Source organism: Lynx canadensis, chromosome A3, assembly GCF_007474595.2.
Source record: "Lynx canadensis isolate LIC74 chromosome A3, mLynCan4.pri.v2, whole genome shotgun sequence".
Taxonomy (NCBI): Eukaryota; Metazoa; Chordata; class Mammalia; order Carnivora; family Felidae; genus Lynx; species Lynx canadensis.
In genome coordinates this window covers 21299927-21313994 of record NC_044305.1, presented here as the reverse complement: position 1 = coordinate 21313994, position 14068 = coordinate 21299927, and the positions used below count along the sequence as shown (strand labels likewise).

Sequence of the window (14068 nt, the reverse complement as noted above, 5' to 3'; positions counted from 1 at the left end):
TTCTGATACCCTCTGGTTATAGGGTTCCCCCTTGGGCCCTGGCAACAAACACAACAGCCTTCCCTTCTCCCATGAGTGGGCGGCGGGTGTCAGTGCTTGCTGTGTGGGGAATACAGAGGGGCAGGAGTGGGCACAGGGTGGGGGGGGGGGGCGGCGAGGAGGCTTCTGCAATTGTTCAGGTAAGAGGTGAGGGTGGCCTAGCCTGGTGGCTTGGAGGTGAAGAGACGTAGACAGTCTGAAGAGAAATTCTGCAAAGTAGGTGGACAGGCTTCCCTTCTGGAACGGATGTAGGGTGTGAGGGAAGAGAAAAATGAAGGACAGACAACTGAATGGAAGATGGAGCCACTTGCTGAGCTAGGGGACCTGATTCATCAGTCCCTGCAGGCATGAGTGTCTCAGTACCCAGCCACCCGCCTCTCTTCCTGCAGTAAGGAGGCTCACAAAGAGACCAGGTTTCCCATTGTCTCAGGCTTCTTTTCCCATTTAGAGAGCTTATTAGTTTCTGAATCAAGATGCCAAATCAGCTCCTGATCAAGGACAACACTGGTTTTTTTCCCTTGACTTCAAAATAAGTTTGCAGATGATGTGTTTGTGAACCAATCAACCTTGCACTTCCTCCCCTCCCAGCCTGGCAAGAGGGAGGTCATCTGACTCAACCCCGAATGGAATGCGGTAGAGCAAACAAAGGCGCTGCAGTCAAGTGGTCTGGCTGCATTTTCCTCCTCCAGAGGCACCTTGAATACCAACTCAAAATTCAGCAAGGTCCAATTCCAGGTTTAATTGCTTTTAGCGGCACAAAAGAAAATTAGAAATGAAAAGATAATGAATTGCGAATATTAGCCTGTTTGATGGTTCTCAACTTGAAGGATAGGTATGGGGTGGATGCAGAAAAAGTAGAATGGGGCAGAGAATGTGAAAGTCAGATCGTTGTGACTCTTGGTTGTAATAGGCACACAGAAGCTTCAGGATGAATTTATTACATTCTTGGGTTGTACCTGAAATCAGCACCATTAGCTTTAGGAACACTGCCAGGGGTGTGTGTGTTGGGGGGGGTGGGGAGACTATTTTCACCCTAAGTTGGTTCTTTAAGGAACAAGAATGTCTGAGGATAAGAAGCTGGTTGGGATGCGCCCCTGTGCTCCAGAAACCATGACTGATTCTGGGCCTAGGGGAAGTGACGGGGAAGTGACAGAAAGAAAAAAGGGAACTGGGGAAATCAAGAGCAAAAAATTGCAAAGGACAATAAATCAATTCAAAAAGATATTTCCATCACTCCCAGAGACTGCAAGGTTTATAAGGGAGCAAGCAGCTTTCCTCATTTCACAGTCTGAGCAGCCTTGCAGCCCTTCAGGGAATGGGATGACTCCTACCCCACCAAGGAAGCTCAGGGACACGTTTCTAGAAGCCTAAGAAGTGGGAGGGATTGTTTATTTGCTCTGAGCCAGAGCTGTAGGGCCCAGGGTAATACACAGAGCCAGGCCAGGGAGGCCAACTTTTGTTTTAACTGCAGACACCCAGGAGATAGCAGGTCCACTCTGGTCCCCTTTCTCCCGATGGATGGAGAGCTGGGGAAAGGGGGCCACAGTACATTTTTGGTCTCAAGTCTGGGGACTGATGATGTGCTTGGTTTGAGCTTTTGAGAAAAGCCCTTTGGGACTCGAGGAAAACGAGTTCTTCCACTGGAGGTGGCGCAGCTATTCTCGAACAAGCAAAACTCTTGGAAATTATGATCACATAATTTTGGAGCCAGAAAAGGCCCTTTAAACTATTAGTCCGTGGAGTTTAACTATTGGTTATTGGGAGAACTATTAGTTCTCCACAATCAGATGCACGTTGTGGACTCCACCTAGAAAAAGGAACATATGTGTCTGCTTGTACACACCCAATTTTGTGCACACTCTGCAAGGGTTTAGAGCACCTGACAGCCATTAAGATGCTCCCTGGAGTGAAGCCTCTTCTGCCATCTTACTGCCAGATCAGTAACCTAAGGCTTTGGCTTTGCACACAAAGGAGCTGAGGTCCGGAGAGATGCCAGGGTCACCTGGTCACTAGAGTAGGGCCTAGAAGCAGATCTCTCTCCGGCCAGGAGAGTGCTTTGTCCCCTTCAGCACACTGTCTTTCTGCTTTTTGCCCCTTTGGCATTGCTGCTGACACTGCAGCAGAGGAAAAGGTTACTTGCAAAGAGAAACGCGTCCAGTAAAAATACCATCTCTAGAGTTGGCCCAGTTAAAGAAACCATCGTAACCTGGCAAGAAGAGCGAGGAGAGAAAAGCACAGACGTGGCTTGACTCCGCTCGCCATTAGCAAATCATCGATAATTTAGAGCAAACGTAAAGAGATGCGGGTGATCAAGCAGACGTACCTCCTGGCAGCCTCTTGTAATTTCACGGGCTGTTTGGCGCTGAGGTAAATCAAGCAGGCATCAGCCACTCTATTCAGGTCACCCTCACCTGCGGAGAGGAAAAACAAAACAAGCATCGGCCCTCAGACTTCATTTGGGACAAGCAGTAACCAACTGCTGTCCGCTGAAACTAGAACAGCTAGGCGAGATGCCCTGGGCTCTTTACTCCATCCCGCGTATCAGAAAACACATCAAGATAGGTGGAAAAATGAGGCCAGAGTGAGACTGAAGGAGAGGGAAGAGCACAACTGGGCACGGAGCGCAAGAGTGGCGGTGAGACCACGCAGGGTGTGTGTCACCAGGGGCGAGAGGCTGGTACCTACCTAGGTCCAGTCTCTCGCAGAGGGGGCCCAGGCCCTGCAGCACGGCCAGCTGCAGCTTGAAGGCCAGTGTGTGGGAATAAACTGGCCCAGCCCGAGCACTGACAGGAGCCTGGGTGACTAAGGAGCCAGCCAGCTTCGGCAGGACATCTTTGCAGAAACGGCTCCGTAGGAAGTCGCCACACTTGCCTCCCAGGGTCTGCAAGACCTGCAGAAACAGCCCCCAATGTGGTGAATGCGTGTCGCCACGGCAGCAGAGAGCTAAGGAATGTCTGGTAATTCAATTTCTTCTTGGAAAAAAAAAAAAAAAAATAGAATTACTGCTGTTAATTCCTTGCCCGTGGTTTGTGATTCTGACAGTTATGAATTCGGAGGTCTCTGCTCCCAAGGCATGGCTGCTTCTATCCATAAATACAGATTACACGGGGAATAAGTCAAAGGAATCTTGGGTTGGATGAATAATATGATTAATACCTTGATTTTCCTCCCTTTTTTGGTTAGAAAAAAAAAAAAAGCTTAAAGCAGTTCACATAGATCATCTCTTGACTCTTCCTAACATCCCTTGAAAAAAGGCTTGTGCTTTGAACCCTAGCTAGCTGAACAAACACAAACAGTGAGGCCCAGCTGCTGCTACGCAGGCACTGGGAGGGCAGTGGTTGGCTGAGGCCCCTCAGCTGAGTCGGGGCATGGACCCAGTGGTCAGGGCCATGTCGGGGCCTTTCCCGTCCCATCACACCATCTCCTTTGTACATTACCCTCATCCCATCTTCCACAACAGGCGGTTTCTTTGCACGTCTCGTTTTAAACTTTCTCTAGCAGAACATATTGAAACGTTTTGCCCTGCTGCACAAGGCTGAATATACAGGATAATAGGAACTTCTTTAAAAATTGGTAAGCAAAGCATAACCAGCAGAGAATGTTTGCCGACTTTGCAGAGAATAAGGCCCTTATTTCAGGTCCCTCGGCAGGCCTGCACAAGGCGTTACAGACCTCAGATGTCATCAGCGTGTCTGGGAGTGGGAAAGCAGCCTCAGAGCACACACATCTTTGTATCTTTTCCTTTTTCTACGCTTGCCGTTATTTCAGATTACCTATTAATTTCTACAAAGGAAAGCAGCACATCTGAATAAGATTTAGCAAGACCTCCCTCCTTCCCCCTCCCCCTAACCTCCCTCCTCCCCTTTCTGTGTGTGTGTGATTTTGCATATTTTGCTCTACAAAAAAATATTAACAACGTTGACAATTTTGTATGTTTTAAACGTAAGCTTATATTTTGGTCCAGGCTATGCTGAAGAATCATACAGGAAACCAAAACACTTGCTCCAAGTATACTAGTTGCATCTCTGGCTTCATTTTATGTCCCTACGGGTCCTTTTTCTTTGCTTGATCTTCCTCACATACTCCTAATTTATGTTAGCTTGCCCTGATAAATATATTTCTGTAGGTTGCCTTAAGTGCGTTCCAGAATAAGGAAGGGTATAAATAAATAAGCCAAAATACATGTGCTGATATAAGACAAAGTCAAGAGAATAATATCTGACGTATATATATATATATATACGCATATATATATATACGGTTTTTATATACATATATACATATATATATATATATATATGGTTTTTAACTTTCCAAAGTATTTCACCAAATAGTCCCGTTTTACCCTTGACAACAATACCATGAGGAAGGTAGAACACATGGTCCTAAGGCCAACGTGACTATGAGTGGTCCTGGGCTTTGCCCCAAGTCACTGGATGGGCGGAGGATGCCCACTGCTAGAATCTAGGCCCCTTCCCCTGGACTCCTGTGCGGTGCAAAGAACACGGGCACAAACTCACAGATTTGGGTTCTATCACTTACTAGTTGTGTGATCTTGAGAAAATCCCTTAACTTCTCTGGGCTTGTTTCCTCCTCTGTCAAGAACGGGGGGGAATAGTAGCTACCTTGCCAGGTTGTTGTAAGGAGATGAGTTCGTATGTGAGGATGTGCCAGGCACACAGTGGGTGCTCCATAAATACCGGCAGCCCTTTTCATCTCCTAGTTCCTTCTGCTTCAAATTCAAAATAAGAGACTTTTACTTTCTTTTCTGTGCCTTTCTTGTTTTGCTATACTTTCTTCAAAGTACGTGATGTTGCAATCCGATAAAAAGAACCATCCCCAAAGACACCGCTGCGCTCTGTGCTGACCACCCCCCACCCCCATGACTGACAGTGGTGGGGCAGCAGCACCGTACCTTGAAGGCTCTGAGCACTGCCAGGGGGTCGTCATTTGTGAGTCGGTGCACGAGCGGGGGCCAGGCCCGGTGAGCCAAGGGAAGGAGCTGGTTCTTGTGGGATTGCAGAACAACTACACACAAATCCAGCACATCCAAGACCTGAAAGAGAGGATGTGATTTTGGCAGAGTAGGAGTTAGTCACGGGAGGAGTGGAAGAGCATTCCTAGAAGTTCCTAAAGGTGGGAACAGCCAACGGGGAAGACCCCGAGGAAGGAGGGCTTGCAGGGCTTAGGAAACTAAGGCAGGGCCGTGTGCGGCATGACAGAGGAGGGGTAAGAGGGGGACTGTGAAGGTGTCACGTTAAGAATTTCTTATTTTGTACTAAGTGCAGTAGGGAGCCATCAGAATGGTTTAAGCAGGAAAGTGCCAGGATACAATTCGTGTTTTAAAAAGGTCATTCTGGCTACTGAGTGGGGAGAGGGACCTGCAGCGGGAGAGAGAGGCCAGTAGGCCCCTGAGGGAGCTGGCACTGTGCCCCTGAGAGGAGGGCATGCAGGCACAGGGTGGTGACCAAGGGGTGAAAGGCTTTGAGGTCTGTTCTGGGATGGCTTCACCTGCTGATGGACTCCATACTGGGGCAATAAAGAGAGGAATCTATCCAAAGGGGCCGCTTGGGGTCAGACTCAGCAACTGAACAGGTGCAGGCGCCTCTGGATGAGGCAGGAGCGGTGGAAGGGAGGAGGCTGAGATGTTGGGTGAGGTCACATGCTCTTGCTTCTAAATGGAGAGGCCAAGTAGGCAGCCGAGATACAAGTCCACTTTCAGAAGAGAGGCTCGGGGTAGCCTAATGTAAACTGGGTTTGTTACCCTCCCTGAAAATGTTTCCTGATCTCCCACAGCTAAGAGCACACTGAAGACCACTGGCCTGCCTCTGTGTCGCCGGCAGGGGTCACGATGATGACCACTGTAGGCCTTCCTCCTCGAGACGGCCAGCCTTCACAGCACAGGGGAAGGAGCACGTCTGAATAAGACAGAGCGAGGTCTGCCAACATGGGAGTGGTGAATCCTGCTGGTGCCTATTATATGCTGGTCACACTGACACCGGAATAGAAACAAAGAACAAAAGTGGGCCTGCCCCTCGGAGGGAACAGGCAGGCAGGAGAATAAGAGAAACCTTGGCGTATAGCGGAGAGCAGAGTAGCCCAGCAGAAACGGCACTGCCATCACTGGCTGAGTGTGAGTTCTGTCACTAACTGGGCAAATTAGGTCAGGCGTCATTGATTCCAAGACATACATTTCCTCCTTCTGCCTGGAATGTTCATCTCCCTGCCTCTGCCCCTTGGAAAGTTGGCTTCTTCTCAGCCTTTAAGTCTTGGCTCAAATATCACCACCTCAGGAAAGGCCTTCCCCAATGACTTGGTCAAAATCAGGGTATAAGCTCTGTCTTACTCAACAGGGTTCAGTACAGAGTAGGCTCCTAATGCAAGTTCACTGGATGGGTGAATTACTATTTTCTATCCTAGAACCTGCTTATTACCATCAGAGATTTCCATACCTTATAGGTGTGTGTTTATATATTGCCTTTCTCCACAAGAGACAGGAAGTTCCATGAAGACAGGAATGCTGGCTTCATATCCTTCTAGACATCCTCTGTCTGACCTGTAGCGGTCCTCAATAAACATTAAGTGAATGAATGTGTGTGTGAAGCTGTTTCATATTTATACTCAACAACTCAGTGAGGTAGGTACCATCACATCCATTTTACAGAAGAAATGGAGGCTTAAAATGGTGAATTAACTTTTTCAAGGTTGCACAGGCAGAGCCGGGATGTGAACTCAAGTATGGAGGTCTGATCCCAACGCTGATGATTTCAATAACTATGGTGTGGCTATAGCTGCTACAAAGCCTCTATGAAAGGGAAGACACTTTGCTAATGCATCACCCAGACATCTACAATAAAGCCTTGCATACAGTAGGCACTCAAAGAGTACCTGCTGAATGGAACAAGAGATGAGTGCTAAGAAGTGTCTCTGGGGGAACTGAACAAATGTGAGATAATCCTGGATCGGGGTTTCCTAGCCCATCACTCCAAGCAGGGCAATGCGCTCTCATCACTAACAGGAACTCACTGAAGGAGCTGTGTTTCTCAGGCCTGCCTGGGAATGGGGAAGGGACGGGCCAGGCTGCGTTGTCTTCCCTTGGCTGTGTGATCTTCTTCCAGGTGATTCTGAAAGCCCTGTCCCCACCCCCACACACCCCACCATCCTGTTTCACTACTGCACAATTTAAGTCCTTGCTTAAGGGACTTAAGGGACAGGGATGCTGCTCGGGAAACTGCCAGCAAATGAGGATACAAGACTAAGAAGTGTGAAATGGAAACAGAAACAGATAGAGGCCAGAGTCACGTTTGGAAGAATGACCACCCCCAAGGATTAAAACCTGCATCCCGCATTAAGTCGCTTCAGAAAATGATATCCCTTCCAAAGTGTATGATTTCCTTTCCCTTGGAGACTCAACGAATGTCCAACGGCACTTTGCGGTTTTTAATTCCAGACAGGGGACTTGGCTCCCTTTTGACATCTGAGCCGATACAGAAGGACGTGAGGCTGCCATCCCACAGATAAATTCTTCCTGAGGTCTTCTCTTGGCCACCACACATGGACCAGGAGATAAGGGCGGCTGCTTGCTCATCCGTGCAGTCACTGCCAACCGGACCAAACCTGAGTCCTGCTGCCACAAACGCAGGGAAAGGGCTGCACACTGACCTTCAATCGGATTTTCAGATGTTTATCTGACAACAAATGGATGCAGCGTTCCATCACATCTGCGGCTATTTGGACCTGCACTGGCAGTGGTGGCTCTACATCAGGACCGGTGTCACACTCGTCCCCTTTGGGAGGGTCTGACTGCTCCTCTGGAAAGAAAGCATAACCGGGGACAGTGTTTTATGAGGGATGCCCACTTTGACTTACTCTCCCAACCTCAGGCATGGGAACAGCATTCACAAGGGAAAATGTCTAGGAAACGACCCTAAGGAAACCATGTAAAATTTGGGTCAAGCTACGAGTCAAGATATTCACCACAGAATTAACTATAATTGCTAAAAACTGGGGGGAAAACCCCTCCATGGCCGCTCAAGGAGGTTACATCCGTACAATGACATATCACGAGGGCCCCCAAATTTGTGTTTGCCAAGGGCTTTCACAACCAGGGAATATGTTTTTGAAAGAATATTGTGTTAAAAAGAGAAAAGCAGCATATAAAATTGCATACACGGTGGGAGCATGATTATATAAATTTTTGCATGGCAGGAGGTACAATGAAATACTAAGAGAGATGGGGTCATGAGATCATACAGCATTTCAAATTTTCTCCAAAAAATTTTTTTCCAAATTTTTTTGCTCTTTTCTAAATTTCCATTAATAAATATTTAAGATAAAAACATAAGAGGGCAACATTCTAATTTGGAGCTCTGATGCTGGACAGCTCCCGGGCTGGCCTTGCTCCGTCCTTTACTCTTTCTTTCCTCTTGGTTCATTCTTTGACTAAAGGACTCGTGTGTCTTCCACCAGCCCGTAAGACCTTTTAATGGCCAAGATCAGACCTTACTGATGCTGCACGAGAGATAATAGCAGGGCAGCTTAATGTAATACACGGGGAGGGGGTCTGGTCAAAGGAGGTCAGTTCAAGTCCTGCCTACACACCTATTAGCAACCCTCTCATCCTGCATTACTTCATCTGGAAAAAAGGTACAAAGCATGCACAGCTCATTTGCGTGTTGAGAGAGTTAAATAAGATGAATGTCACCAGCTATTATTCTTTCATTGCCTAGAGTGCTGTGTCGCATGTGATAGGCGTTAAGTTTGTAAATTAAAACAACAACAAAGACGTGGGAGTTGCATGAAACCCAGGCCAAAATCCCTATCCAGAAAATTTTTCCTCTATCTACTTACAGCCCCCAGCTCCCCCTGCCCAAGCCCCCATTACTAGTTGTGCTCATTTCCACCGAGCTGAACGTCGTTCCCTTCACTCTTTCGCATTTCAGTTTTTTCTGCTGGAAAAACAGAATCTTATAGTACAGGCCACACTATCTCTACCAGATGCTGCAAAGATAAATGAAAAGGCATCTGTAGAGTGCTTGGATTTCTTGGAGAAAGGGACCTCAGGTACGCGAGGTGCTTTCATTGTGGTTAAAACAAAAAACACATGTCAAACCAACATCACGCCAGACATTCTTTATAATGCCAAGTGTTTGGTGTGTACTTGATGAATGATAATTATAAGAATGATAAGGCTGTGCTTTTCTTCCCAGAGGAGGATTTGTTGTTTGAAATTCACCTACTGCAGAATGTTATTTGAGGGATGTGGATTTTTCCGTTACTGGGAGAAAGGTTGATTCATTCAGTCTGCTCCTAGCCAACATCAACTAGAACCAGAAGACCCTAATCATGAGAGAATGGATTGACGGACAATGCTAGAATTTCCAGCAAGAATGGCAAATCCGGATGACGAAGGATCATGATGCCTCTCCTTCTGGGTTTCTGGGTTTGGGTATGGGGTGCAGGTCGGGAGAACAAAGACTGGGTTGGCTTCAGAAATAAAACCAAGAAGAAAAGGCCTGATAATAGACTTCAGATTGGGAAACTGTCCTCAGGGAAGGCAATGACTCAATTCTGCATAAACCACTATCTGGGGCCTGTGATGCTTCTCTGCTATTTAGAAGGAACTTGCTGTAGTTCGTTGCATTGAACTACGATTTCCTGTTATCCTGGAAGTACTGGCTTCAGTTCACCAGAGTCTCAGAGTAGAGATCACCAAAAAAGAAAAAGAAATCTGCTCAATTCCAACCTAACAAACTAATTTGGGACTCAGTTCGATTTAGGATAGTTCTGAGACCACCAAGCTCATTATGACTTGGCATTTTATATTTGCAGAGGAGATTCTAACAATTTATTAATCCTTCCGTGACCTGAAGCTCCAGATTGAGCTTGTGAATAAAACAACAGGCCACAGCTTCAACTAGCCTGAACTCTCTTCTCCTTTTTCGTATAAATAGGTAAGAAAAACACTGAACTCTCCTCCCACTAATAAGTAAATAGACAAAGCATATGAACAGACAATGGGCAGAAGAAAAAAATCGTTAGGAAAAAAGCATATAGGAAGATGTTCAACCTTACCTGTAATCAAAGAAATGCCAAGCAAAATAGTAAGAAACATTTTTCACCTCTTAATTTAGCAAGAAGTGAAACGAGTAATGGCCAATGTTGGCAAGGTTGTGGTACAACCAGTGTTAATCCTGCACCACTGAACGGAAGGTATAAATTGACACAACCTTTCTGGAAGGCAATTTGGCAAGCATAAAATAATGTTCATATCCTTGACCCAGAAATCCCACTTCTGGGATTTATAAAGAAATATGCAAAAAAAGGGAAAAGGTCACGTGCACAGAACCAACCACTGCAGCGCTGTTTATTATAGAGAAAAGCTGGAAGCAACCCGAACTGGCCACAGGGGAATGGATACTTAGTAGCAGCTATTAAAACATTAATTATGAAAACTCTATAGCAACGTGGAGAGTTGCTGATTATATAACTAAGTGCAAAAAGGGTATAATGCATTGAAACTGTGGCCACAACCATATAAAAATAGGTTTGCAACAAAAAGGAACGGGATAAGATTGCACACAAAAAAAAAAAAAAAAAAAAAAGAGGATGCTTATGTTTAGCATGGTGAGGTTGATCCAGGATCTAGAGGTTTGGTAGACTTTTCTGACTACCAAACTTTCCGTAATGATATTTCATTCTTATAATAATCTGCTTCAAAAAGAAAAAAAAAAAAAAAAACGGCTAAGTCAAAATAAATAGTTACCTTCTTCATTATCAAAATCTGAGACATTTCCATCCGCCACATCCTTTTCTCTGAGGTAGCTCAGCAAAAATTGTTCAATGTCTTCCGCTGTGGTGGTATTCTCGAGTCCTTTCTCAGGAGTTGCTGGTCTCTGGCTCAAATGACTTCCCTCCTCCCCTGCACTTTGCTCTTGGAGTTGCCCAAGATCACCTGTGTCTGGGAACCACTGGGCTGTAAGCAAAGTGTTACAATGATCACCATAGTCAGGGACAACAGGCATCGGTACTCTATAAGCAGTATAAACTCTTTGCCATGGCCTGTGTGGCCCCACATGATCTAGTCCCTCTGTCTCTCCAACCTCATCTTCCAGCCACTCCCAGTTGCCTGTTAACTGGGCACCTTCCCATTCCTCCAATGTGGCAGGTATTTTCCTGCCCTAGAATGTTTTGCAGATGTTGTTCTCACTGTCTGGAATACTTTCCCCACTATGTCACATCTGGCTAATTCCAACTCACCTTTCACATCTCAATACACATAGGACTTGTCCAGCAAAGCCATCCCTTGACTTCCCAATCCAATTTAGGTCCCTCACAGGCTCCTATATAGCACCATCTTCTTTCCTTTCACATCAGCTCATCATGATTTGCAATTACATTTATCTTGAGTTACTGTTGAGGGTCTGAATCTCCCACTAGATTCCATGCTCCATGGAGCGCCACTGGAATCCAATATGCCCAGCATGGAGTAGGTGCTCAAAATATATACTGAATGAAAAAACATGCTAGACTGGAGAATACATGCAAGTGACAAAATTCTGAGTACAAGATGCACTGCTCAGTAGCAGAAGACAGGCTCCGCAGGGACTTAGAAAGGACACAGCCCCTCACATCTGTATTTCTGATATAAAAGGCTGGCATTTTCTCCCCAAAGCTTTCCCTTCTTCAGTGATGCGCCAACACTTCTGATGTGCCACCACAGAATAAGCCTTAAACATCAACTGAGCCAGTGGTTTTCAAACTGGAGCCCTAGGGCTCTGCAGAAATGTCCTGGGGCCACAACAGGGAGGGCCCCAAAAGACAGCATGCTAAAGGGGGTGGACTCAGGACTTCTAACCCCTCTCTAACCCAGCAGCTCTGATTTCAACTATTCTTGTATCCTGGGGTTCCCCTAGGGCTTCATTTCAAAAAAGGCTCTAACACTTAAAGAAACAAGAAAACCCCAGTGTGAATTTTCACCCTCTTTTTACAGACAGCAGGAAAAATGCCTCCGATAACCTTTAGCACCTGCTAATTTCCTTTCCATCAAGGAGCATGTGCACAGAGTAGGAGCAAAAACACAGGGGAGATGGCAGGGCCAGGCTAGTGGGAGCGGCCTGGTAAGAACCTGGTAATGCTGGGTAAGAACCTTCAATCCAGAATCTAGAGATCCTCATATGTAGGGATCAACCATGCCATTTCTTCAATGCCCCATCCCCAGATGCATCAGGCCCTAGTATCCTCTAAGGGATCGAATTCCCAACAAGTTAAAACCAGGACCCAGCATTTACGATACTCAGAGTGGACATGCTGCGAAGATTATTTCTACATTCTTTCTACATTCGGCTAGTGCCAGACATTAAAGTCTTGGCTCACAAATGGCTTTTAAACATATGAAAAGAAGCTCAACCTCCCTCTTAACGTAAATTAAACTCTAATAAGGTGCTATTTTTCTCCTATCGGATAAGCAAGGATTAGCAAAAAGCTCCGGAATATAGTGTGGATGAGGGCGTGGCAAAATTAGCACTCTCCTGCATTGCTGATAGGGGTTTAAATTGGGGCAACCTCATACAGAGAAAGACAGATACCATATGGTTTCACTCTTATGTGGATCCTGAGAAACTTAACAGGAACCCATGGGGGAGGGGAAGGAAAAAAAAAAAAAAAAGAGGTTAGAGTGGGAGAGAGCCAAAGCATAAGAGACTGTTAAAAACTGAGAACAAACTGAGGGTTGATGGGGGGTGGGAGGGAGGGGAGGGTGGGTGATGGGTATTGAGGAGGGCACCTTTTGGGATGAGCACTGGGTGTTGTATGGAAACCAATTTGTCAATAAATTTCATAAAAAAAAATAAAAAAAAAAATAAAATAAATTGGGGCAACCTCTTCGGAGAGCAGGTTGAAACTTTCCATCCAAAACATAAATGTGGGGCGCCTGGCTGGCTCAGTCAGTGGAGTGTGCGACTCTTGACCTCAGGGTTGTGAGTTCGAGCCCCACGTTGGGTATATAGATTACTTAAAAAACAACAACAACCAGATTAAATGTACTGCCCTCAAAGTCAGTTCTCCTAAGGAATTAACCCTCCTGATATACTTTCATTTCCTAAAACGTGTGCGGGGTTCTTTGCAGACCTTTTGGAGGTTCTGTGAGACCACACTTCCACTCCCACCGACTTCAGGTCAGGTCATGATCTCACGGTTCGTGAGTTCGAGCCCCACATTGGGGCTCAACAGCACCTTTGGATCTTCTGTCTCCCACTCTCTCTGCTCCTCCCCACCTTCTCTCTCTCAAAAATAAACATTAAAAAAAAAAAAAAAAAAAGGGCTACACAGGGTTTCTCCTTTAGAGATGACCAAAGATATCAGCAATCCAAGGGAATTCAGTTTTCAAAGCCCACACTGAGATATCTCCTGAGAGGATATATTTAATAGGCCTTTCCTCAATATATTTTTAAAACCTCAAATGGACACACAGTATAGTTCCCTGAAGTACTAAAGGTGGAAGTCTGTGCTACATTCGGACTGCGGAAGCAAGTCACAGTCTCAAATGTGTAAGCAGTCAGCCAGCCTGCCACGAGGGCAGGGGCCCGGTTCTTCCCAGTCAACACTGACGTCCCAGCAACTAGTCCAGTACACAGACTTACGAGTGGTTGCAAAATAAAAGCCAAACTCCTTCCCTTGGTCTACAAGGCTGTGCAGGGTTTACCCTTGCCCACACTTCCAGCCTTGTCTTGCGTCACTCTCTCCACAGCGGCCTCTCTTCCAGTCTCTGAGGGCCTCAAGCCCTTTCTTCCCTCCAGATCTTTGCACCAGTTCCCTTTGCCTGAATGTTCTTAAAAACCATAAAAAGGATACGACAGCTCCGTATGTACTGAGGGACCCTTCTCAGCCTTCGGGTCTCAGCTTTAGTGTTGCTTTCTTAGAGAAGCCCTCCCTGACCGCTCTACTTAAAGTGACCTGGCCCTGTCGCTCCCTTGCAGCAAGTTATCTATTTTCCTCACAGTGCTCATTAGAATCCAAAGGGAACTTGTTC

General features: G+C 46.2%; 1 protein-coding gene across 2 annotated transcripts in view; it reads right to left on the bottom strand.

Annotated features, from left to right (window-relative positions):
- The window catches only part of TTI1 (TELO2 interacting protein 1), an 83527-nt gene that overhangs the window by 49072 nt on the left and 20387 nt on the right, over positions 1–14068 (bottom strand). For both annotated transcript variants that reach the window (XM_030309625.1, XM_030309626.1), the window contains exons 3-7: positions 10805–11014; positions 7702–7850; positions 4955–5095; positions 2725–2929; positions 2363–2450 (exon numbers count right to left, since the gene is read on the bottom strand). In XM_030309625.1, the coding sequence (XP_030165485.1) occupies positions 2363–2450; positions 2725–2929; positions 4955–5095; positions 7702–7850; positions 10805–11014 (793 nt within the window). The remainder of the gene's footprint in view (positions 1–2362; positions 2451–2724; positions 2930–4954; positions 5096–7701; positions 7851–10804; positions 11015–14068) is intronic.